Source organism: Sturnira hondurensis, unplaced genomic scaffold (genome assembly GCF_014824575.4).
Source record: "Sturnira hondurensis isolate 20B ecotype Veracruz unplaced genomic scaffold, ASM1482457v3 Scaffold0013299, whole genome shotgun sequence".
Classification (NCBI taxonomy): Eukaryota; Metazoa; Chordata; class Mammalia; order Chiroptera; family Phyllostomidae; genus Sturnira; species Sturnira hondurensis.
Window position 1 is genome coordinate 5,708,913 of NW_028085930.1, and position 26,753 is coordinate 5,735,665.

The following is a 26,753-nucleotide window of genomic DNA, read 5'->3' on the forward strand; positions in this document are numbered from 1 at the left end:
GTCAAAGGCTGTGAACCTCAGGCCCAGAGACCTACCTGTGGCCTGGAGGAAGGGGGATGGGGAGGATGTGGAGGGCAGAACCTCCTCAGCCAGGAGAAGCCCTGAGGGCCACGTGTTGGAATTCAGGGAATTTCCGGGGTTCTCTAGGCGCACAGGCTTGCTGGGCTAGGCTGAGTTCCATGTCAGTCGTTTTTTCCCCAGGTAGCCTGATGATGGTAGATGTGCTCAGAGGGTGAAGTCAGTGGTGTTGTTGCTACTGATATTTATAGCTTAAAGTGAAATAGTGTAGGTAAACAGGGGATTTGAGAAGTTGGCTTGCTTCCCCTCTTGCCCCCACTCCTTGCCTCATTTCCTGTGTCTAGACTGAACATGTCATACTCAGAGAAGACCTTGGCATTCTGAATGACCCCTCCTAGCAATGGGGGAAGGCACCATGGCCTACTCCTTGTCATTCCCTGTGGTCCTTGGCTGTAGAGAGTGCCGGAGAGTGTGGGTACTAGGGAAGGATGTCCCTGTTGCTTTTATCTCAACGTAGCTTTCTGGTGGGAAAGAGGCTAGCATGCCTTGCCTGACCTCCTGCCTTGACCTCTCAGTGTCCTTTCCTCAGTCACACCAGCCTGGGACTTGAGGAACTGTTTCCAGGAAAGGCTCTGGGCATTTTCTGCGGGCACTTCCAACTGAAGCCCTCTCTCTTCTCTCTGCCTGAAGACTGGGTCCCACTCAGTTTCCTTGCCTCTCCCCATCCAGACCCTGCAAATATTCCTCCCTCTCCCTTCCTTTTTGCTCTTCTGAGGAGTGGAAGGGGGAGGAAGGCAGACAGGGGGGAGGAGAGAGGGACTACCTTGGAAGATGCATAGGAAAGATGCATCTTCCTAGGTGGTCCCTCTCTCCTCAAAGATGTGAGGCTACACAAGGCACAGGCCTTTGTCCAGAAAAGTGCAGAGATGAGTTGCAATGATGGAGAGAGTAGAGCTAAAATAGAGGCTGGCCAGGGGGGACCAGAGAAGACCAAGCATATGGCCTGACCACCTGCACCCTGATGCAACCTTCGCTGATTAGGCTGCCCATGCTGGGGCAAGGGCGGGGTGGGCTCCATGGGCAAACTGCTGCCTATCGAAGGACTAGACAAAACTCCACGTGGACCAAGACATGTCTGTCATTTGAAATCAAACAGCCTCCAGATCCTTTGTTTTTCACATCAGTGTCAGACATCCCAAAGAGCCTTGTCAGAGTCCCCTTTGTCCTCCTGATTCTTCTGCAGACTTAGTACACAAAGTTCTGCTGGCATCCCCCTGGGGCTCCATTTCAGGCGCCCCCTCCAAGAGGCGCCTGCAGCTGTACCAGAAGCTAAGAAGGCAGGAGGCTCCAGCCTCAGGGAGCAGGAAGAGAAGGGAACAGAGATGAAGTGGTAAGACATCATCTCACAGCTGCAGTCTTGCTCAAGGAGCGCCAACACTGGGTGGAGCCCAAAGGGGATTTATTTCCAGACCCCAAATGCAGCTTCTGAGTCACTATTTTAATTTGAGGATTGGTCCTTGGATTCTATATGTACCTTTCTTCCTGGACACCTGCTGCTTAGCCTGAAACACAGGAGTGGCTCCCTGGGTACTTGCTTGAATCTTCTCCAGCTCATAGTCTGACTTTTGCCTCCCACCACTCACCCTGCTCCCCTCTGTGGATTGAGTTCATGCTTCCCTTTCCTTGCTCTTCAGATGCTCACTCACCATCCCTCGCCTTTCCTTAATCATCAAATCATTGTCTTCCCCAGAGCTTCTCTCCAGCCCCTGGTCAGAGGCTCTGTCTACTTTCTTCCAAGACCTTTCATTGACCTTTCAGCCTCTGGTCTGTCTTCTCTTTCCTCTATCTCTCACTCTGGTACAGAATGACCTTTCTAAAAAATGTTTGGTGTGCATTATCGCTGCTCAGAAATCTTCAGTGACGACTAGGGAGAGAGACAATGTTCTCTGACTCCTCTTGATCACCAAGCCTCTTTCTCAGGGTGGTTTTCTCCTCTCACTTGGCCAGAACTTTCTTAGACCACCCAGACCACTTTTTGAGCCCTAATCATGTTTGTGTTTTTCCATTCTTCATCTTGTCTCCTGGGCCAAGGATGACCCCTTCTTCCCTTTATACTTTCTGATATTCCCCTCATCCTCAGAAACCCAGCTCCAGCCTCACTTTCTTCAGGGCCCTGTTCCTCACCCTCTAGCAGTCTCAGTGCCTCTAGCACAGTGCTGCATTGCTCCGCCGCCATCTGCCATGTGACCTTGAGGGTCCTTACTGCCCTCGAACGCATGGCCCTCATCAACTCACTGCCTCCACAGGGCTCCAGCCTGTTTGGCCCTTGGTCTCCGTCGGAATGTGCTTGGCCCATGATATTTAATAAGTATTTGCTTATGACATTATTTTAAATGTTCCTTTTGGGCAAACTTAGCAATAATGCACCCCTCCCCATCACCACACATACGTCTCCCCCAGGAAAATCTGTGAAAATTGGCAGGCCAAGGGAATTGTAAAGTGTGTGCACCCTTGCCAGAGAAGGGTGTCATTTCCGCCGTCACCGGGAAACACAGCATCCAGTGAAGAATAAGTCTTGAGTTGTGTAGTTTGAACTAAGTGATGGCTTCAGAAGTAGATCCCCGTAGAACTGTGACTGCCCTGGAATCACAAGTGTGACGGCGTTGGAGACAGAGGCCCACAGATTCCTGTGGGAATGTGCTAGCAAGGGAGTGGCCTAGATAAGGGACTGAGAAGCTTTCCTGGAGAAGTCATGTTCAAACAGAGCTCAGCAGAAGAGTCAGAGTCAGGTGGTAAGACAGGAGAGGGGGCAGGGGAGGGGGCAGGAGAGGGGGCAGAGGGCAGCATGCACAAGGAGTGGGAACCTGGTTGAAGAGGCATATAGTCAAGGAATAGACCCAAGTTCAGTGTGACTGGGCTGAGGCAGCCATGCAAAATAAGGTGCTCTTACAGGTGGGTACGCTGGTGGATACAGGCTTAGGGTGAATCCTAAAAAATCTAGGAAAGCAAATCTGTCTACAGCCTTTACCTTTATAAAGTCGAGAAAAGTTGTTGAGGAGACAGTCTCTGGCCTGTGGAGAAATACCTATAGATGGACTCTGACACTCGTGAGAACTTGCCATCAGCCAAGATGGCAGAGAATTCTGCACAATAGCTTTGAAAGTCAGGAGGGGAAACAATCCCAGCTTATGGAGAGAAGGAGGAAGACCCCTTCCTTTCACATGGGCTTCCTGTAACTGTGTGGCTCACGCAGAGCAGAGGTTGGTGCATTTGGGGAAAATTCTCATGGAACTTGAACATCAGGGCCCTCCAGCTGAGGACAGAAGGTGAAAGAGCCTGGGAACGAGAAAAGGGGACCCCCAGGGTGGAGAGTGGAGGCTAAAAGTGAGACAGATCAAGGGTGGGAGCAGGAAATGGGTGACCCACACAGGAGGCCTTGGCTGTCGCGGTGTGTGTCCACAGTGAACAATGAATGAGTAACAGAGGAATTAGGAAAATAGCTGGGACTTGAACAATTAAAAAAATAAAGCAACCTGCTTCCTCAGTCACCTGGAGAACAAGGGCACGCAGGCTCTCCCTAGAGCTGGAGGAAGACATGCAGTAAGCCCAGGAAAGGCAAAACAGGTTTCTGGAAGGATCAGCCAAGGATGTCTGGGCCAGAGGGGCAGGATTCTGTCATGAACTAAACTGAGGGGATGAGGACCAAGCAGATCACAGAGCATGTCCCTTGTGCTTCTAGTGATTGCCAGAAATCCTTGGTGTTCCTTGCCTTGTAGACACCTTACTCCATTCTCTGCCTCCATTGTCCAGTATTTCTCTGTATCCAAGTTTTCTCTTCTTTTTTTTTTGTTTTGATCCTTGACCAAGGGTATGTTTATTGATATGAGAAAGAGAGAGAGGAGCATTGATATGAGAGAGAAACATCAATCAGTCGCCTTTCGTACATGCCCTGGCCAGGGATCAAACCCACTACCTAGATATGTGCCCTGACTGGGAATCAAACCTGCAACCTTTTGGGGTCCAGGACAATGCTCCAACTCAGAGCAAGTTTCCTCTTAAAGACACCTGTCATTGGACTAGGGCCCACCCTATTCCAGTATGACCTCGCCTCAACTCGATTACCTCTGCAAATGCCCTTTTTCCAAATAAGGTTACATTCATAGGCACCAGGGGTTAAGCCTTCAACTTACCTTTTTGGAGGAACACAGTTCAACCCATAATACCCACCACAGATGCTGGGGCCGTGTGGGTGGTAGGGGGTGTCCTCAGCCTTTTGCTCTAGTTCCAGGGACAGCGGGTGTAGGGTGGGAAGAGGCATGAGATCAGGCATGGGGCCCATAACAGAGCGCTGCTGGGGGACCGCCTGCAGGGCCGGAAGGGAGAGGGGCTCCTGGCAGGTGAAGCAGAGGCACACGGGGCCTGGTGGGGACATACATCTCGGCTTCCCCGCCCAGAGTCATTTAAGGTACTCTAATCTTTGAGTCCACGTGGTTGGTATTTTGACTGCTGTCAGGCAGTGGGGAAACAGAAGACCAAGTTGCACGTGCCTCCTACAACCAGCAGGAGGCCAAGTGGTGGAATCTGGAGCTGAGCTCATGGCTTACAGTTGGGGAAGACATTTTGTTCTCTGAAATTATCTGATGAGAAAGAGATCCGAATGTTTCCTTGTGGCGTCCCTCCACCTACCACCAGAAAAACAGAGGGAAGGATAATCACAGAAGTACCCCCTGGGTAGGCCCAGTCTGCTCTGTTGCAGGATGGGGTCCCCTGACCCGGAACATCTTATCCTGGCTGCCAAGGGCCTGCTCTACCCGGGACTAAGTCTTTGGGGGACTGCCATCGCTTTTGGGGTGATGGGGTCTTGGGAGGGAGCGGGCGTCTGTGAGAACAGTCCATGGTTGTGAGTCCCAGGTCCCTTGGCAGGCAGGGGGATGCCAAGGTGATGGGGATGGTGTGTGAGAATGTTCCCATGCCGGGGAAGGTTTCCCTGCCAGTGACAGGCATGGCACAGCGGAGACCTCTACCCCCACCATGAGCACACGTGCTGGGAATGAGCACGCCTGTCTGTTGTATGTGTGTACAATTCCAGAATGCTGTAGCCTCAGGAGGCCCTCTGACACCATAGCTGTGAGCAGGGACAGTGTTGTCAATAAGCAGGCCCATCACTGTGGCCAAAGTCAAGGTTGACATGAGTCCGTGCCCTGGCCTCTTGTGGTGAGCAGCGTGCTCACCCTCCTCTCAAGCATCTACTGCTTTTGAGTCTATTGTAGGTGCTTGCAGCTTTGTTCTCAGCCCTCCACTGGAGCTTTGACCAGGCTGGGTGTGCTGTGGTTTATGAGACATTCAGGAGGAGCCTAGGAGGGGGCGATGGGATGGTCCGCTGCTGCTGAGGCCAGGCTGCGAATGGGTGGGAACAGGCTGCTGAGCCAGGGCTCGCCCTGGGGAGGCCTTCTTCCTCGTCCTGCAGGACACCCAGGTGTCCCCTCCTCAGTCTTGTTGCTGGCAGTGCCAGGCGAATGCCCAGATGTCCTGCCTCCTCACTCCTCAGAATGAGTCTCCAGCCTGATTCTGCTAAAGAACCAACAAGGGTTCAGGCTCTCACTTCTCCAAATGGAGATATTTGGGATCTCTGATGTGGAGCAGGCCTTAGGCGTGGTTCTGATGGAAGTGAAGGAATTGGCAAGGCTCTGCTGAGTAGTTCACTAGCCTATAGAACTTGGTGGGGAGAGGGGACAATACATGAATACAGAAGAAGGGAGGGACATGACCTATTTCTACAAGGACTTCACAATCCATTTTGGTAACTTTACATCTGCTTACTCATGGGTGACTAGGCAACCGTCGGTGTCGCTCACTGACTTTTTTCCTTTCGCGCTGATTTGTTCAGCAACAAATAGTTGGCCAGCGAATTGCCTCTTCCTCACAAAGCAGCAGCCTTGCTTCTGCGGTCGTCTCCCTCCTCTACCCTGCTGGCTGGCTAGACAGGCACCTGTCGGTGCCGAGATTGCTGCACTCAGGGTGGTATAATTGCAGTCTGGTCTCGGTGCCCTGAACGAACAATAGAGGACATGTAACAGGAGGGACTTTCCTTGCTGCCAGAAAGATAGGTGGGTAGAAGCTATCCAAGGAACAGGACAGGAGTGAAGGTGGAGAGGGTGGCTCCACCCCCAAAGGCTCTGAGGCCTTACATCTTCTCACACAGCCATGCATTTTCCCCACAGCTACAAACTCCAGCTGCTTATCAGCACAGAGGAATGCAGGCGGCTTAGTGCCCCAGAGGGGGCCATGGCGGTGGGAGCCCAGGGGGACCCAAAGTGGCTTGGGCCTGGAGGCAGGGCTGTCCTGCCTGGTTTCCATCTGAGGTGGTGGGAGTTCACCGGAGGGCGTTTTACAAGGTCATGACAGGCCCTGGTCTCCATTCTCAAAAGATGGCGCTGACGTGCTCTGCGCTTCCATAAAGTGCAAAACAGGCGAACTAACCTGCGTGGCTAGAATTCAGGACAGTCGTCACCCTGCAAGTAGGCAGTGACTGAGAAGGGCACTAGAGGCCTTCGGGGAAGGTGGGAATATGCTATTTCTTGATCTGAGTACTGGTCCCTCAGGTGGCCCCGGTCTGTGAGATGTTATCTAGCTGTGTCTGTAGGACTTTTGTGTGAACGTTATGTTTAAAGAGTCTTAAAAGATTGCTCCGGCTGCTGGTTACAGAACAGATTGGAGAGAGGAAGGAGTGAAATTAGGGGGAAGGCAGGAGCCTGTGGTGGTGGTCAGGTGGGACCTGACTGCAACCTGGGTGCAGTAAAGATAGAGAGCGTGGGATGGACTCAAGGCTTGGTTTGGAGGGTGAAGCACCCACCAGTGCAAGACCTGGGACTGAGAGGGGGAGACCCTGTGGGGTGATGGTGATGGTTTGGGGCAGGAGTTTCAGAAACTGATCAGAAGTTGAAATTGTGGGAGGGAGTTTACTGCAAGGCCTGGGGTGGAGGAGGGTGGTCCGCACTCTGGCAATGGGTCATTCCCCCTCCCACCCCAATGACCCCCTGTGTCGGTGAGTAGGACACCCAGGACAGAAGTGTGTAGAGAGACAGGCAAAAGGCCCAAGGACAGACCTGGATACCATCTGCATCCTGTGGGGAGAGAAAAAAAGGGCTCCCACAAGGGTTTCTAAGAAGGAACAGCCAGAGAGAGCAAGAACACTGGGAAGGCAAGTGACATCACAGATGGGGAGAGGGAACAGAGTGTCACATGCTGCCGCAACTAGGGAAAGCAGTCGTGGGAGAGCCCATCAATTGGGCACTTATAACTGGCCACCTTGGTGAAGACAATGTCTGTGATACCTCCTTCCCCAAACTCTCTTGAGATTGGGTAGCACGGTGGAGCAGAATGAGCATCTTATTTGGAGTTAGTTGCTGCCATCATTTACTAACTGTGTAATGTGAGACAGTTTTGTAAGCTTCCCTGAAGTCTCTTTACCAGTAAACAAAAGGAATTAACCGTATGCTACCTCTCAGAATGTATATGGATGAACTTCATGCAGCAAATATTTGTTGAGCATTTTATGTGTCAGATAGTTAGAAGGTACAGGATGACTAAGACTGACAAACGAGGAAACAGAAATTAATAAACAAATGAACAAACAAACAAACAAGATATGTGGAGAAAATACTCAGCCCCTCAGCACTTCCCTGGGCCATGAACCTGCCCTCTCAGACAGTGAGGTCTCTCCTTCTTGGCTGGCTTCCTGGGCGTTAGCTCCCGGGGTCCTGGCTCTTCCGACAGGACGTGCCTGATACCTACCTCCTCTCTGTAAAACTAGCTTCCCCCTTTTTGAGGCGGGAAAGCAAAGGGCATAATCTTCAAACCCTTCAGGGAGGCAAAGGAAAATATTAACATCCCATCTTGTAACTGCAGAGACTTGGGAAAATAGAAAATATGTGAGGTTCCCATATTAACACAGTCTGATGTCCTTTTCCTGCTATACGCAGATTCAAAGCAGCTCCCAATGGTGCCTTATTACAGCCTAACAAATTAGTCTTGGGACAATTTCCAAGAAAGACACATAGCACTTGTCCCCCATGAAGGAAAGCTTCTCTGATTTCAGGGAAGAAATGGCTTTGGGATTTTTGGAAGAAGGGTCTGGACACACGTTTCCAAAAATGTCAATGATGAGTTTGTTTTGAAGTTTGTATTTTTTCTGGGAAACCTTGAACACCAGGCTTCTAGCTAATCAGATAAACTTGTCTAGGCTTATGTGCTCATGTTCCATTTCTTCCAGAACTTTTTTTTTTGGATCTATGATTTCTGAAGATCAGACCACGGGTCTTGGTCACCTAAGCCCATCGGCTGCCCTGGGCTCTTCTGTTCCATCCTCAGGTCAACCCAGGCATCTGCTTTCGCCATCTCTAGGGCTAAGTCAGATGGGCACCACTGAGGAGGAAGCGACAATGGAAAACAAACACGACAGACATTGCTGGGGGTTCCTGGGATAAAGAGTTAGAAAGTGGACCTACTTCCTTTGATGTGTCCTGTGTCCCTTCCAACAAGGACGCCGCAGTGGAAATCCATGTGTTTCTTTGTAGATGGTTCTGATCTTTCTGCTTCTAAGGGCCCCTAGGACTCTGCCTCAGCCAAGGCCTGTTCTAACTTGTAATGTAAAATGTGCATGCACTAAATAACAGTAAAATCTACAGAATTGTGGAGATTTCCATGTGAGGGAGATATAGAAGTATACATATATTTCATCCTCACCTGAGGACATTCTTTTTTCATTGCTTTTAGAGAGAGAGGAAGGGAGAGATAGAAACATTTATGGGAGAGAGAAGCATTGACTGGTTGCCTCCTGTACACACCCCGATCAGGAACTATATGTGGCTGGACTGGGGATCGAACCCTACAGCCTAGGCATACGCCCTGACCGGAACCAAGCCCATAACCTTTGGGTTACGGTACGATGCTCCAGCCAACGGAGCCACCAGCCAGGGCTTCAAGTGATATTTTATCTACATTGAGTGGACTAAACTAGAGAAAATGGCTGAAGGATTCTGATTTAGTCCAATTTACTTGGGACCTGGCTCCAAAGACACGCCTTGGCCAGGACCCCCCAGGCTGTGTGAAAGGCAGGAGAGAGCCTGCTTCAACATGGTGCTCCTCAGAGTCTGTGGTGGTTTCCTGTGGCCTCCTGGCCTCCCTTGAGGCTCCAGACCTCCTCAAAGCAGCTGTCACAGGCCTCAGCCAGTGGCCATTCTCGATCACATTAGGAGAACCCTGACCGATGGTAAGGTGACTCTGTAGACAGCAGGGAGGCGCTGGAGGGAAAGGTTAGGCGCTGGGCAGTGAGAACTGTCAGGTTGGCCTCTGCTGGCCTCCCTCCTAGTTCCAACTCTCCAACTTCCGTCTTCAGGGACCATGAAACTGTGACGGAAATCTATGTTTTTCTTTTCTTTTTAGATTGTTCTGATTTTTATACCTCCCAGGCTCCCCCAGGACCTATCTTATCAAAGGCTTTTACTAGTTTATAATGATACAAAGTCACACCCTGCAGAAAGTACTGGAGGGTAGGCCTACTGGATGGTTGAAGGAGGCCTTCCTTCCAGGACACATCTGGTTCTTTGTTTTCTTCTTCTTTTGGCAAGCCCGGGGTGAAAGAGTCCCCCTCTTTCCTGTAGCTTGGAGGGGCCTCACTGGTGGGTCTCAAAAAAGCCAACCCAGACACCCCCTGGCTCCTTTCAAATGCCTGCCTCTCCGAAGTCATTGGGAAACTGCCAGGAGTCACCCTTTCTGAGTTCCCTTTGTCTCCCAGTTTGTACCCATTTGGTGGCCTGCCAACCAGGACTGAGAATGGGCTACAGGGGTAGAGACACTGAAAAATCGAAATGTAAGTGGAAGTGGGCAGACCCAGCCCCACTCTGGCCACGTGCATTCCCTTGGAGACACACCAACCACTTTGGCAGATTCAAGTCAAATAAATGAGTTATCAGGATGCATGAGTGTGGTGGGACGGGGCGGGAAGGAGGGTGGCGGAGAAGGGCTTGTGTCCACTTTTTGGTTTGACTATTTAGTCCACTGACAAGTGTATGCTACTGTTTCCCTCCCACTGAAAAAGTGGGGACAAAATCATTAATTTGTTTGCTAGACTTAGCGTCAGGAGATAAATTGGGTTTATAATGCAAGGTGACAGTCCTAGCACATATTTGTCTTCCCTTATCTCCAACACCCTCATTAGAATGAAAGTATTCAGAGTTAAAAAGTGGCGGAAACCAGTAAGAGAAAAAAGTAAGGGAGAGAGAGTACGAGTGAGTGAAAACTCAGCTAGTGAGGGTGTGTGCGCCCAGGAGGGAAATGTGCTCCTGGCTCCCAGCTGGCTTGCTGCCTGTGAAGCCATCCAATCATGACACAAATACTGATAGATTGATCAAAAGTTGGGGGCAGTAGGGAGAGGGGTGGGAGATGCAAGAACAAGTAGCCTAAATCCTCCTCTGTAACGGCTTCCGTCTCCAGGGATGAAGGAAGAAATTGCAGGACAAGCATTTTGCTTTGAGATGTGTGCAGGTAACCAACAGAAACACTAAAATCGAAGGTGGTCGTCCCGGTACTTTTGGTAGACTTGGTCTGAGGACAGGGCTGAGTCTCGTCATTCTAAGCTCTTTCCTATGACTTGATCTTTAAGATCATGTGCCTGTAATAAGTTGGTGGGAAAGAAGATGCAACCGTGAAAAGGAATGTGAGTGGATTTGTGATGACTCAGGAGGGATTCCAGCTGACTGTGAGAAGAAGCTGCCGAGTGTTGCTCAAACTGAGCTGTCAGCGTCGCTGTGCTGTTCTGGGGTTTCCCACGAGATAAGCGCACCTTGGAGATGTTCCTGCCTGTCTGCAGTGCAGCCGGCCCCAGCCTAGGGAGAGAAGGAACAGAAGGACTCTGGGGCCAGATTTTGACTCCCAGAGGTTAGCAAGAAAGAGGCACTTGGAGTCTCCTCCCTCACTCAGAGAACTGCAGTGGCCCTCTGCACACAGTACACACGAGACACTCCCTGCATTGCTGGGGAAGGTGACAGTATGGTTTCACTGTGCTCTTCTTTTCTCGTCTCTCGCTCTTCCTCCCTCTTTCCTTTTCTTTCCTCCCTCCCTCCCTTCCTCTTTCCCTTCCTACCTATTTTTTTATTTCTTCCTTCTTTCTGAAGAATTGTTTCATTTACATTGCTGACGGATGTCATTTATGGGTAGAAGTAGTTGTTCCAAGCTAAGAGGTCACAGCCTATGTCACAGTCCCGCCCCATCTCTTGCTTGCTAATGGTTTTCTCCTGACTCCTGGGATCTCTAGCATGTTAAATGATCTCAGACCTCACATTCTAGTGGACACAAGGCATCAGGGGACTTTTCTAGAGTTTTACCTTCCCCAGGATGCATGTGGACACAATCAGCATTGGTTGACTGCAGAATCAGCGGTTAAACAGGTACTAACCCTATGGGGATCACATTTCAGAATTTCTGCCCAGTGTCCCTATCACCATGATTACATGCCTTGGGTCGTGGTTCCAATGTCTAGTTTAGAAAGAGGATCATAAACGTCTAGAGCAGAGGAAACCAGGTCTGCACTCCGACACTTCTCATCCACCCTGAGCTGGGACGGTTTCTGTGCTTGTCCCATGGTCCCCCCTTTATGGTACTGCCCACGTCTCTGAGCCTTCACTTGGCCTCTCAGCCAGCATCTTCTCAGCCTTCCTTAGCTCTTTGGCACAGGTGGAGAGAAGATTCCTCTTTATTAGAAGAAGGATCTTCATGGCCACTCCAATTTCTCTGCCTCCTTCCTCTCCAGATTTCCTCTTCGTGCTCCTAGGTTTGGGGAAAGATGGAGCTATGGGCCCGAGTGTTTGAAGTCTTAGAGCTTCCTGCCCACCCTGGTCTGCAGGAATGCTCTCTCCCAGCTTCCTTCTATAGCACGTGCCTAAAGTCGTGGAGCTTTAACACACGCAGGTGCACACGCACAAACGTAGACATTGACATGGTTCGGACCCTTTCCAATGACATTGCCAATGCTCCTAGCATTCTTTTTTGTTAGATCTGTGGAATTCCCTTCAAAGCTTCAGAACATTATGTTGAATACCTTCGTGGTTGCAAATCTTTTTAAAATTACTTTTTTCTTAGATCAACTTTATTGAGGTAGCATTTATATGTAACAGTGCACAGATTTTAAATGATTCATGGGCTTGGACAAATGTATATACCTGTGTGAATATCACCACAATCAAAATATAAAATATTCCTACCAATCCAGAAAGTCTCTTCAGAGGTAATACAAATCTTTAACTTTTTAGTTTGGGTTTAGAAATATCCATAAATAAGTTAGAGTGGAGCCAAGTCAATAAGCGAGCCGCTAACTGGACAAAAGCTGTTTTGTGCCTTGAAAATTCTGTGGCTCGTAGACTGGTGGAAGGCCATGCCGAAGGAGGAATTCACAGACAACTGAGGGCAGACCGTTGGAACCAACAGCCACTCTGAGGGTGCGTATTCTGGAGCAAGAGCTCATCAGTTCATGTATTTAAAGACACATTTGTTCGTCTGATATTAGCTGAGCCCCAATTTCAGACCAGGCAGCCAACAGGGAGGTGGCATCCTAAAACACACATTGTCTTTCCTCCATGAAGTCTACACCCTGGTGGGGGGAGAAGTCAAGGAGTGAGAAATCAAATGCATGATGTAATTGTAGTAAGCAATAGTGCTTCAAAAAGAAGTGGAGTGAGGAGACAGAAAAGGATGGTGCCTTATTTTAGAGAAGATAATATGACCCACATATGATCTTTATTTTCTTTTTCTATTGTAAAGAAATCGCAAGACCCAGATTCTACTATGAGCTGCTTTCTCAAAGGGACATGGTACCTTTCCCTAAAGTATATTTTGCAGAATACTAGTCATATATTTTTTTCATACAATATATGTATATTTTTAATGCGTATGTGTTCCATGGTTAAAGTATGGAGAAATTTGGATAAAACAAATTTAAGCAGGTCTTTACTGGAGGTTTCCTCGGAGTCTTTAATATGCAAACATAAATTATAACTATTCATGTGGGAAGATGATAATATGCAAACTCTTCCAAAGTTTTTTTCTCCTGGGGATCTGTTCAACTCAGAGAATCTCGAGCAAGCGGTGTCCCGGGTGCACATTGTGGGAACTTCTGTTCCAGAGTTCCCGTGCCACGGGAGACTTGAAAACCCCGGAGAGGCTCACTCACTCGGGCAACAGGAGGCGGTGGAAGAACCTGATAAATACCCTTCCAGAATGTGGGCGGGAGGGGTGCCAGGTGCCTCAGACACATTCTCTCGTGCAGGCCTCCCAACAGCAGTGAGGACAGGTGTTACACAGCCCCCATTTACCGGGGAGACCACCGTCCGAGAGGACAAATATGTAGTGCAAAGTAAGGATTTCCGCCAAGTAGGTTGTTTGACTCCAAAACCCAGACCATCAAAACTCTTATATTGTCTAAATGATGGTGGACGGTGGGGTGCACCCAACCAGCAAACCTTTTCCTTCTCCCACCATTCCATCTACATACACTCTTAAACCCCATGGTCTCCAGGCATGGATTTCTGATTCTGCTTTGTGTCAGGAGTTTGTCACTTCACCTCCTGCTGGCCCTGGATCAGTTACTCAGTAAGTTTGAGCAGCCTGGGTCACGGTCCCAGGGTCCTGTCCACACAAGTTCAGTAGTCAGTAGGTGGGGTCACATGGCTCTGATGACCCTGAGTGGCCCTGGCCAGAGAGCTCTGTGGGAACTCTCTGTTCGCTTCTTCCTCTTTTTCCTGGCATTTTTCTCCCTGCCCACCCTCCCTGGTAGCTATGTATCTCGCTCCCCTCAATCTGTTGAATACACTGGAAGCGGGGGGCCCAGACACATGCCAGCGCTTCTGCTGGGGCACCCAAAAGGCATCCAGACCTAACAGGGCCGCAGTGGCTAACGCTGGCGGTGAGGCGGTTTCTGTGAAGGGGTGTGGGATGTGGAACGGCGCCAGCTGACTCTAGGTGGAGTCTTCCACCTGGTAACCGGGGGGAGAAAATGGGGAATTTCTTTGTTTACTGGAAAGAGCAAAGGCATATCTTTCAGGAAAAGATCTGAGACAGTTTTTTTTTTTATTCCACTGTCTTCACCTTCCTCTCATGAGACTGCTGGGGAATTTGGTAGAGATTAGTCACTCCTGTTAATTCATTACTGATTTAATTAGATGAAAGGCCTTCCCAGGCCTTTTCACTTGAGCTTCATGCCCAGAAACCCGGGTGTTCCAAAACTGTCCTCCCTTGTCATGTATCTGCCACTTCCTGGGCCCCATCTCCTCACATGGCCCTGCCCCCTTCCTGGCCCTCAAATTGGAGCTCTGGCCCTTTTCTTCCACCTTGAATCAGTGACACTGGCTGGTGTGGCTCAGTGGATTGAGTGCCAGCTTGCAAACCAAACGGTTGCCAACTTGATTCCCAGTCAAGGCACGTGCCTGAGCTGGGCCAGGTACCCAGTAGGGGGTGCGTGAGAAGCAACCACACATTGATGTTTCTCTCCTTTTCTTTTTCCTTCCTTTCCCTCTGTCTAAAAATAAATAAAATGGAACCAGGGACAGTGTTGTCAACTCTACCTCTGCAAGAGCCCCTGTGGGCTCCCTCCCCAAATCCCTATTGTCCCAGCCTTTGTCCATCCCTCACTGCGTGTCCCCCAGGCTATCATGGTCGCCTCTGCTCTTCTGCGGAATGCTTACCTTAATGCCAGCCATGTGCCAGGGTGCCTCTGTGCAGAAGTCAGCAGCAGGGTGCTTGGATGTTTGTAAGCAGCCTTGAACTAGACACATAACTGAGCCCCATACTGAGCAAGAGGACCCCTGAAGGGTGAGGAAGAGTTATCCAGACAAATAAGGGGAAGATGATTCTGTGCAGGTTGTGAGCAAATACACAGACAATGAATGCATGCTGAGGGGAACTTGAGTAGCATGACCTTGAAGAAATTTGAAGGACAAGGTGTGTGGCAACAGGTGTTGCAGCTATCTAGTGCTATGTAACAAAGTGACCCCAAACTTAAAACAATGACAGCATTGCCCTGGCTGGGTGATTCAGTTGGTCGGAACATCATTCCATACACCAAAAGGTTGTGGGTTCAATTCCTGGTCAGCGCACACACCTAGGCTGCAGTTCAGTTCCCAGTCAGGGCACATACAGGAGGAAACCAATGTGTTTCTCTCACACATTGATTTTTTTTATTCCCCCTCTCTCTCTCACTTCTTCTTATTCTAAAATTCATAAACATATCCTCAGGTGAGGATTTTTAAAAAACAATGATGGCATTTAGTTTGCTCACTAATCTGCTATCTATCCAAGGCTTGGTGAGGACAGCTTGTGTCTGCTCCACTTGGCTTTGAAGGCTGGGGCTGGAATCCTGTAAGGGCTCGCTCAGTAACACGATACTTGCTGCAGGCTGAAACTGGCTGTAGTTGTCAGCTGGAACACCAGCCCTGGGCTCCTCCACAAGTAGGAGAGACTGGGCTTTCTCACAATGTGATGTCTGTGTTCTAAGGGTCCCAGGAGAGAAAGAGCCAGGAGGATTTTCTATCGACTTTCAGGACTTAGCCTTGGAGGGCACACAACATCATGTGTGCTTCATTTTCTTCATTAGAAGCAAACAGCTAAGACTGGCCATATTGAAGGGGAGGGAAGAGAGACCCCATATTTTGATGAATGAATGTCATTGTCGAATCATAAGGGGGGTTCGTGGGGCAGAGGATAATAGTGTAGCCATCTTTGTAAAATACAATGAGCCACAACAGAGTATGGAGCCAGAGTCTGGCGAGGTCTAGGACTTGTAATGTCTTGGATAACATGCCGAGGGCATTCGTTTTTACTTTGTAGGAAGTGGGAGCCAGCGAGTGGTGTTAATTTATGTGTCACCTGCTCACAGTTTGTGTCTGAGAAAGCTCTGTCTGGGATGGGGGGTGGAAGGCATGGCGGGGCAGACGGGAGACAGGCGAGAAGCTATTGTAGTAAACTAGTGGGGAGAGGAGGGCCTGAGGCAAGAAATAACCTGGGCAAGTCAAGACCGGAAGACACCAAGAAGAAATCACGGGGCTTAGCAATGGCACCGCATGCCCAGGGTTGAGGAATAAGGGCATCTAGGATTCCCAGTTTCTGGCTTGGGGACTGAGTGAAGGTGACGGGGAATGAAGAAAGAACAGGAGAGGTTTGTGAGGGAGGATGAGGAGCCCTATTTGGAAAGTGGTTAGTCTGAGCGGTGTGAGCGTGTTCGAGTGGGCACATCCAGCAGACAGAGCTTGTGGGTATTAGCCTTTAAGGGATGGCAAGACATCCAAGATCTGATTGGATCTGGCCTGGACCAGAGACTCAGGGCTTGAGCATGCTCAGAGGCCCAGTAGCCATGGAAAACAATCAGGCCTGGACCAACCCCGTCATTCTCCCCCTCACTATCTGTCGGGAGTCCCAGGCCGGCCTCACAGAGGCTCTGCCCTGGATGGTGGAAGAGGGAAATGTCAGCTCTGATCCCACAGCCCAGAGCGGGGCCCCTGCAGAGGGTGCAGGATTAGCTTTGCGAGGAAATAGAAATGAAGGTGGAGCCCCAGCTGCTCTCCTGAGACGCCAGCCGTTCAATTAAGGAAAGAGCTTTGGCAAACTATGAAATATAATGACACCCCACCCTTTCTTGAAAGAAAAGTGCAATCTCTAGAAGGGGCACCTTCCAAGGGGCTCAGGGATGTACAACTCCTGGCTCTGCACCTGCTGTGTCCCAGCCCAACAGCTGAGAACCCAGTGGACCCAGAGCTCAATGAAGAGCTGATTCCAGATGCCACAAACTCCTTTCCTCCCTCCCTGCTGTGTATCTGCCCTGACCACCCGCAGAATTCGCATTTACTCACACCACACGGCAGGGTATCTGGGGGACGGGATGCAGAGACCATGGCCAAGGCTGCCCCCAGGCCGTTTCACTCGGCCAGGGCAGGAACCAACACAATCATACATATCCCTGACAAGAGGTGATAACAAGCTTGGGGACATTCCTTAAAACCAGGTGATTTGGGAACCCATCCTGGTGAGTCATTGGGTGTCAAGGGTGGGCCTTGGTGGGTAGGTGTAGCTGGAGGCTGGGGAATGGAGAACAGGTCAAAAGGAGTGGAACGATGTGGCCCTGGGGTGCGTTAGTGCCCTGGGAGTGACTTGCACAGGAGGGAGGACACAGCAGCAGCCCGCAGGGCACGGTGGAGTTGTCAGAAAACAAGTCAAGAATGTGGCTGATTAGTCAGGCCTTTCCCAGGGGTGCTTCTCCAACCCTGTGGTTTACTGGGTCATTTACGGCAAGAGTGTTAAGAACGACGGGAATGGTGGAAATGGAGGGCTGATGACGCACTGAGTGACTCCCGGTGCAACCACGATGGCATTTCACCCTCAGAACCACTGGGTAAAATCAGCATTCCCAAGCAACAGATGAGAAAACAGAGTGGAAGGCCCGGATGGCCAGCCAGGGCTCACTGTCCGGTGTCTCCCCCAGGTGTTCGTGCTCTGCCATGGGCTCCTGCAGCTGTGCCAGCTCCTGTACAGCGCCTACTTCAAGAGCAGCCTCACCACCATCGAGAAGCGCTTCGGCCTCTCCAGTTCTTCCTCGGGTCTCATTTCCAGCTTGAATGAGGTAAGCAGGATGTTTCAGCCCATATGACCCAACTTGTGCACCCCAGTTTGGGGTGGGGGGTCCAGGAAGAACAGAAAAGTGGGGAGGGGTCCAGGAAGAACAGAGGAGTGGGGATCTGGGATAGACACATGAGGAAAGGACAGCCAGATGCGATAGGCATGGTGAAAGAAGCTGCATTTCCTGAGGTTCTGGCACTGGGCACTGGGCTGAGAGCCTCTGGTGGCTCCATGTAAGGAGATGGGGTTCCCAGGCCCAGCTCCTCTCTTTTCTTTCCATGAGATCCATTGTTCTGGGATAGAGGTATGGGCCTCCCCATCCCTGACCTGGGCCTCCTTGCCATAGCCCTGTGTCAAGTGCCCTGCGTGTTCTTCTCACCTGGCACACGAAGGCACTGGGTTTGCGCCAGTGTGCAGGGCTGTTGCCTCCAAACTCTGGGCTCTGAATTGAGTTGTGTGACCACCCCTGAGTGCATGTGACCTCTGCCTGTCCCAATCCGGTAGGAGATGAGCCCAGGCATGCAGCTGGGAAGGCAGCACCAAGCCCAGCAGCTCCTGTCTTATGAGCATCACAGGAGCCAGAGCTGCTCAATGGCCTTGACCCCCAGGAAGGTCAGATCTCTCTGACCTCCCAGCAATGTGGATTTCACACTGTCCTTCAGTGACTGCACATTGAAGTTAGAGAAGATAGGGTGGGTCGGAGAGGTTGGGGGTAGGACGTCAGAGAACAGGGTCTCTAGGAGTCACTGGAAGCCGGTGAGAAAGCAGCATGGGAGGCAGTAGACCTCCCCACCCTTAAACCGCCCCCCACCCCGCACCATGGCAGTGACACAGGTGTTCCAGGTAAGGAGATGGAGTTCCCAGGCCCAGCTTCTCCTTACAAGGACAGCTGTTCTGGGGTGGAGACAGCAGTCTGCCCACCCCAGAAGCCTAGTTGTTTCTTCGGAACATAGTTAAATCTTCTCTTGACTTAGCGAATTCAGGTAGTAATTTAGATGTAGTAATTCAAAGATGGGCTCTCCCAATTTAGCTTCTAATATGGAGCTATAAAGAAGGTGGGTCGTCTCCTCACACCCCCTCCAACCACCGCCTTCCAGTATCCCCTTCCCCCCGCCTGCTCCCAGCTGGTATGGCTCCTTTGACCTTCACCCCTTGGGAGCCCCTCGCTGTGCCAGATCCCCTGCAGTCCTAGGAGGACGGGTTTCTTCACAGTCACGTTTTCCAGAGGAGGAAACGTGCCTCAGAAAGCCCAAGGCCACATGTGTGTACACAGCACAGCCAGGATCTGAGTGCAGACTGTCTGGTGGCTGCACGCCGAGGCCTCCCTCTGGACCTGCCTCTCCTGCTACCACTCCCAACTGGGGCCCACAGACCTCGTCTTCCGAACGCATCGCTACAATCTCTACTGGTAACCTTCTCTGCACGCACTGCCCACCATGGGCTACTCCCCGACTCCTGTGACACACATACCTGTGCACGTACAGCCCTGTGGCCCATCCTGCTGGCCTAATGGGCCTCAGGCCTCTCCTCTGAACCCCCAGGCCCACACGTATGCCTTTACCATGTTCTGTGTATGTGTGTTGGCACATGTGTGTCTCTGTCTCTCAGGGTGTGTGTCCAAAGCCCAGTGACTAGGTCTGCCCCTCCATGTAGGTTGCACTGTCCTACCAAACAGGGGCCTGGCACCCCGACACAGAATCCCGAATGTTGGCTCATGACTGTGGTGATGCCCCTGGTACATGCTGTCCTCACCCGTGAAGGACACAGGGAAAACAAGTCTCTGACATTCATGTCACCGCAGTGCTATCCATGACCCTGGAAGGCACCCTAACCCACCACAGCTTTTTCCTGCCAAACCCAAAACCCCAAATCCTTCTCAACACAGTGGCCCAGGTGCTTCTCCTGGTCAGCGTCAGAGCTGCGGTATCACTGAGGCCATAGACGAATTGATGACCTTCCATGCTTCAATTTTCATTTCTGTTTTTCTAGGCTTGGAGCAAAAATGTGTCCCAGGAACAACCGGATTTTCTGGGGGGCAGGGAACAGCTAGCTGGGACACACGGCAGAGTCTACAGCAGGAGGTTGATTGGACAAACAAGGAACAGAATATTTCCCCAGGCTATGGTTGAATAAAAACTGAAAATAATTCACCCATTACCTCTTCTCTTTCCCAAACTCAGATTAGCTTTTCCACAGTCTGGTGTTAAACTATGCCTGTGGGTGTGTTTTGAGACAAATACCATGAGAAAGTTCATTCTTTGGACCACAGTCCTGTGTCTGTGCCTGTCTGTGTGTCTGAGTATCTGTGTGTGACTGCGTGTATATCTGTGTTCCGTGTGTGTATTTGTGTATCTATGTGTGTGTGTGTCTTATGTGCATCTGTGTGTCTGAGTATTTCTGTATGACTGTGTATCTGTGATCTGTGTGTGTATTTGTGTGTCTGTGTGTGCGTGCATCCCTGTGTGTCTGTCATGGGAGAGTGTAGAGAAAGTGAGGCAGGAATTTAGCCATAGAGCCTTCTATTTTCCTGTCAATTCTGCCCCGGGCACTTAGAAACAGGCCAAGTAGTAAAGTAGGGGTCTTGCCAGGAGAACGGAGGGCAGCTAAATCAGGGGGGACCTCATAGCCCAGCTCCAGGCTCCCAGCTGCTGTGGTAGGCAGTAGCTGCTGTGGCTTCTTGAGCAGAGCAGGGGGTGCAGGAGGAACAGTCTCGTGAAGATGGACCCTCTAGAAGAAGACGCCGGGAGATGCTAGTGGTGAAGGACAGTGCGTGCAGAAGTTGGCTGGCTGGGGGGCTGTGCCTCTACGCCGGGCCTGAGAGGCTGGGGAGAAGAGGGCCCCAGCAATACCCCAAAAGGAGAAAAGGCTGGACTTGGCAGCCGCCTGAGTACAGATTGAAGGCATCACAGACCACACCTGTCAGAAGCCTGAGGGGTGTAGATGAGATCCAGGCCCAGTAGAGGGGAAGGTGAGGCCATCTGGACACCTGGAGTGCAGCCTCCAGTGGGGCCCAGTGGGGGCCCGTGGGGAGGGGTAAAAGGAAGTCGAGGGCTGGGTGTGCAAGGCCAGTGGCAGGAGGAGGAGCTTGGCTGACAGGAGAAGACATTGGGCGTCTTGCCCTGTGAAGCAGTTGCTTCTCTTAATTAATTAACATATTATAACAATGAATTATTATTGTTAATTCTTATAAATATAAGTTATACTCCAACCACTCCTTTTTTATTGAAATATACTTGACACTTAACATTATATTAGTTTCAGGTGTACAACGTAATGATTCTGTATTTGGATACCTTGCAAAATGATTGCTTCAGTAAGTCTAGTTAGCATCCAGCACTCGCGTAGTTACAGTTTTTCTTCTCATGATGAGAACTTTTAAGATCTCTCTTAGAAACTTGCAGATATTCAGTACAGCATTATTAGTTATCGTCACCAGGACTTCTTGTATTACACCTGGACGTTTGTATCTTTTGATTCCCTCCACCCATTTCACCCACACCCTTTATTTCAAAAGGTTCCATCTGAGCAGAGGCCTGAAGCGGGTGAGATGAGAAGGGAGCAGCGATGTACAAAGGCCCAAGGAAGGCGTGGCTGTGCTATGTTCAAAGAACAGCTGGAGACAGGGCGGCCAGAGTGGAGGGAGGAGGCGGGGGAGAGAGAGGAGCTCAGATGAGAGCGAGAGCAGGGAAGGGGGCCAGGCTCTGCAGGGCTTTGCAGGCTCTGGGACAGACCTTGCCTTTCACTCTTGCAGGCTGGAGCAGAGGGGCCTGGTCTGACTCTGCAACAGCACCTGTCGGCTGCTGGGCGGAGAACAGACTGCAGCGAGGCACGAGTAGAGGCAGGGAGGCCGTGGGGAGGCAACTGCAGTAATTGGGACAGGACATGGTGGGGCTGAGGTGGTAGTGATGGGGAGGTGGGGAGAAGTGGTCGGCTTCTGAGTGGCTGTGGAAGGTCTAGTCGGTGGGATTTACTGATGGTTGGATGTGGGTGTGAAAGGGCAAGCAAGGGTGAGGCTCAGATGTTCTGTGTGAGAATGGAGCTGCCATTTATGAAGTGAGGAGGCCCGGGGAGGGGGGACCAGGTTTCCGGGCGAAGATAAAGCGTGTGATTTGGGGTGTGAACTAGAAACACGTGCAGAACGAGGAAAGCCGCAGGACTGGATGAGCTCAGCAAGACGAGAGCAGAGGCCCAGGGACAGAGCTCGGGGAGCAGCGAGCTCAGGGCGGTGAGGAGGACTCAGCCAAGGAGGCTGAGAGGGAGCACCCAGGGAAAGGAAACTGGGAGAAGGTGGTGCCATGGAAAGCCCGTGAAAGAAGCGTTTCGGGAATAAAGAAATGGCCGACTGAATGGAGTGGGGCTGAGAGATCAAGTAAGGAGGACTGAGAACTGACCGGTGAATTTAGCAATGAGGGGGGTGTTGGTGATCTTGGCAAGAGCCATGGCCCCTATTTCCTGAGACAGGGGCCTGGCTTTTCCAGCCAGAGGAGACTGTGGTGCAGACAGGGCAGCGGCTATGTGGGCCCTGACACCCAGGGCCCCACGAATCCAGGTGAACATATGTCCTGGGGCAGAAGGTCATGTCTTAGGGCGCTGTTGTGCTCAAAGGATCTGCTGGCACCCCTTTCACCACTTTTTGACCCTGTTCCCCAAGCACGGCCTCAGGTCCCTTCCCTGGCTCTGGGTGGGGCCCAGAGAGCACACCTTCCAAGCAGCACCAGGAACGGGGCTTTAGTGCTGTGTCCAACTGGAAAGGGACTTAAGGGTGTGTTTGTCCTCGTCCCTCATTGATGGACGTGCAAGCAGGCCCGGCGGGGGGGCGGGGGAGGTGGGGGCATGTTAATAGCAGAGCTGCTGGGACAAAAACCCACTCCTCCAAGAGGCTGTAGACCAGCTTAGTTAAAACTTAGTGTCTGTTCAAGCCACCACCTAACCTTAGGACCTGGACGAGTTACTTAACACCCGGGGCCCCAATTCTGCCGTCTGTAAAATGAGCGTTGTTGCGTGGTGAAAAGAGATAGCGGGTGTTGTTTGGGGGTTATTCTGACTACCAAGCCCACGTTTTTAGGGAGTACAGTGAGGGAGCACGTGCCATCTCCAGGAGTCTATGGTCTCACCTGGCCCCTCTGCTCTCTCCGCAGATCAGCAACTCCATCCTCATCATCTTCGTCAGCTACTTTGGCAGCCGGGTGCACCGTCCGCGGCTGATTGGCATCGGGGGTCTCCTGCTAGCTTCGGGTGCCTTCGTCCTCACCCTCCCGCACTTCCTGTCAGAGCCCTACCGGTACACCGTGGCCAGCGTTGGTAAGTGGCCTCCAGCCCCCACAGGCCCGGTCCGTGAATGCTCTTCCTTAGGCCACTGCCTTGGGGTCGAAGACGTCTGAGGATGAGTGAGCCACCGGGGGTGTACTCGGGGAATAATTGATTCCTGTGTGTGTGAGTACTAGACTTCTTTTTAAGAGGTCTTGTGTACAGATCAGGCTCAAGAGATGAAGCACTTAGAGTGATAGAAGGGATTCCTTTACGGGTCGCGAGACCTACAGTGGAGACAGATCGGTGGCAGAACTGGAAACAGATGGAGCAGGAACCAGGACGCTGAGCGCTGAGATGTCAGCTGGGTTCTGGTCGTGGGAATCTGCCCCCCACCTCTCTGTAAGCCACCTGTAACTAGTCATTTCTCAAGTGCACTGTGGCCTTGCACCCTTCCAGACTGTGGAAGGGCTGAATGCAGCTTCACATAGGCAGGGGAGGAAGACAGACCTGAGCCTAGGGGCCCTGCCATGCTCTCTCTTTCCCTTGGTCTACACGGAGTCAGGTGTGAGGACGGCTCTGAAGGACAGTCAGGAACTGCTGGCCACGCTCTCAGAAGGGGTGGTCCAGCCCACTGCACTGCTGTCTTCCCAGACCTGAGGTCTCTGCCTCTCTCTCCGGCAGCGTGAAGGTCGGCATAATGAAACCAGCAGGGAGCCTAGGGCGCTTTGGCCACACCGAGGGGAGGGCATCCTGCCAGGTGCCACACATGGTGGCCTGCTTAGCCTGATGAGTCGGCTCCCCACAGCCTGGGCCCCATCCCAATGGCATTTGCTCCACATAGAGCAGCCACCACAGAGGGTGGTTAGAGACAGGGGGGTAGAGGGGGGCACTTTGAAAGCCCTCACTCTGCTCCTTGTTAGGGAAGGCTCTACAGCTTGGTTCAGCCCACTGCGATCCTCCCGCTCTTTGCCATTCCTGCCTTGACCTCCGTGCTCTGAGCCGAACTCCACTGAGAGAGAAACCCGAGGGGACTTTGAGGGAGGCCACAACTTGCCTCTCAGGCCTGCAGGAGGTGAACTAGCTGGGAAAGGGAACAGTTTGGTCATGGTGTTGCTCGTTTGTTTATGAAAGTTCTATTCTCAACAACAGGACACAGCAGTCCCTCTCACTTTGGCTGGGCTCAGAGCAGCAGCTGGAAGTGCTCAGGGCTACCCGACCTTCAGGACATCCTCCTGGTGCCAGCGGATGGGATGGAGAGGACTGTGGCCCAGGAGCCCTGTCCGTGGGTCTAGCTGGGGCTGTGTACCGGCTGGGTGCCAGGGCGACGGGGTGTGTGCCCTGCTAATACACACAAAGATGTTCACGCAGTCTCACCTCGGTGGAAAATTTGAAATGTGACTCCTACCTTAGACATATGTCTCTGGAAACTTGAGTTTTGAAGTATGCAAGGTCACTGAGAACAGACGCATTTCATTAAAAGCACCCCCTCTGAGGGTGTCACGAATCTGAAAGGTCTTCCGGAGTCAGGTGGTCTGAATCTGGACACGGAGCTTCCCCAGCACCAGGGCCTTCAGTTCTTTTTCGCAGCTCTGAGTCACAGTTTCTCCCCGTATGAGATGGACCCCCTACTGCCAGGCTGTGAGGGCTGAGAGGATGCACATTCAGAATGTAGCCCAGTGGCTGGCATGTGCAGCAACCATTTAAGTGGCAGTTCTCGTCACTGGCGGTGGTAGGGACAACCTGTGTTGTGCTGGGTAAGCTAGAGTGGCAGGTGAGGAAGTGCCCTACCGTGTTCTCACAGGTGAGTCCGTGGGGTTCCTCTCTGTGGAAGCTCAGACTTCTCTATTCCCAGATCCTCAGGCTGGACCAGCCTGGTATGACGGGTAAGAACATGGACTTCATTCAGTTCCCAGCTCAGACCACTTCTTTGCCAAAAGTTTCCTCAGGCAAGCCACTGCTTCGCCTTTCCGAACCTCAGTTTCCTTACTGTAAAGTGGGAACAATAATCCCTTCTCTTTCAGGGTGCTCTGGGGGTGGAAGTCAAAACAAAATAGTTTAGGCCAAGTGCCTGGCCCACATCAGCGGTTCAGCGCACTTCCCTCCACTGCCCTTGTTGTGGTTTTTGAAATCTGTTACTCATAAGGAATGACCCCTAGACTACCATCATGTGTTGATTGAGGATTTCTTCCCCTCGGAGCAGACATGCTCCAGAAATGGACATGGGAAATGAAGAGTAACTATGTGTTTTAGGAAAACAAATTAAAGAGGGGCTAAACAGTGTGGGAATCATGGAGACCTTTCACAGCTAATTGCCGATTTTAAAAAGGGCACGCAAACATTTATGAATGTTTAGATTTTCCAAATGTCAGTGGGGTCCAGAAATGTGTCCTGCTGGCGTCTTTAGAGAAAAGGGGAGCTGCCCAGCCGAAGCCTCTAAGACCACTTCTGGAAGGCTCGGAGTGGTTTCGGTGCACGGGAAACAGGCCGACACAAGACCACCTCTCCCAGGAGACAGGAGAGGAGCCTTCGGAAACCAGTGTCTGGGAGGACTAGGTGTAACCCGCAAAGAAGGCTCCTCTGCCAAGTTCAGGGGGAGCCTGCCCCCATGCAGACAATGGACGTGCACAGGCAGGGAGCTTCCTGCAGGATACGCAGGAGAGGGCGTCGCTTGTATTTTTGGAACAGCCAAGAAAAGAAAGGGAGGGAAGAGTCACTTTCCAGTCCTTTATCCATGAAGCCGCCAGCCCCTAACCCCCATGCTCATTCATCCCCAGGGTGTCCCTGGAGAGGAGGGAGGTGCAGGACATGGAGAGGGAGGGCCTTGGGCTGCTGAGTGCCTGTGTCCCTTTCTCTGTGAAGGACACACAGGACCTGGAATCTGTCCCCAACCCTCAGAGCAGAACCCACTCCCTGACCCACGGGAGCCCCGCCGGGTCTGTCCACTGAGGGAACTGCTCAGGGCTGTTCAGTGGTGAACACTCAGCCGAGGTGCAAGGCATTCAATGTGCTCAGAGGTCTTGTGCAGGAAAGTGGGGGTGTGTTTATGGGATAATTGTGTGTGTGTGTGTATGTGTGTGTGTGTGTGAGAGAGAGAGGGGGGGAGAGGCATTTCTACGTGTATGGAGCGGAGTAGTGAGAAGGTGCACAGGTGTGGAGAGGAGATGGGGGTACATGGAGATGGGGAGGGCAGGGGGGCAGGAATTCGAGGGAAGTGGGTGTTTAGTGTGAGTGGGGATCTGTGTGGAGCTCTGGAAGGTGGAGCTAGGGATGTATGTGAGGGAAAAGTGTGTGTGGTGGGATTTGGGGTACATGTGTAGAGGTGGGGGTGTATGTGGGGGTCAAGGGGAGTATGCGTGTGTGTGTGTGTGTGTGTGTTAGGAGGTGAGCGGGTGGGGGACGGCCAGGGTGAGAACTGCACAGCCTGGCCAGTTGGATCTGTGCAACCTGAAAAAGAGAACAAGAGGGGTAAAAAAATAAATTACGAAACACAGGGGTATCATTAAGTCAACTGAGAGAAAATAGCCTCGAACAGATGAGCACAGTAAAGCCTAATAAATGAGATTTGATGTGGAATGTATTTTTAATGCAGAGGGTAGGAAAGAATAGAAACCAACATGGGGAAATGACAGAAACCACCAGGCTGCTGTGCCGGACGTGCGGGAAGGCCAGGGCTGGCGCTCAGCAGCCAGGCTGGTCGTCTCCATGGCAATGGCCCTCAGCCTCTCTGAAGGCCCCAGCAGTAACGGATGCTCTGTTAGGTTTTCTGAACATCTGTTTTGTGAGCAGGTCGCAATCCCCGCCTGGGGCAGCCTAGAAACCTGCCTCCT

At 51.5% G+C, this 26,753-nt stretch overlaps 1 protein-coding gene across 2 annotated transcripts in view; it reads left to right on the forward strand.

The window, feature by feature from the left end:
* The window catches only part of SLCO2A1 (solute carrier organic anion transporter family member 2A1), a 75,016-nt gene that overhangs the window by 16,776 nt on the left and 31,487 nt on the right, over nt 1–26,753 (forward strand). The window contains exons 2-3 of one of the 2 annotated variants that reach the window (XM_037061253.1): nt 17,543–17,680; nt 22,815–22,977. In XM_037061253.1, coding sequence (XP_036917148.1) covers nt 17,543–17,680; nt 22,815–22,977 — 301 coding nt within the window. Of the gene's footprint in view, nt 1–17,542; nt 17,681–22,741; nt 22,978–26,753 lie in introns of those variants that run through there. The other variant, XM_037061254.1, reaches the window with a different exon arrangement.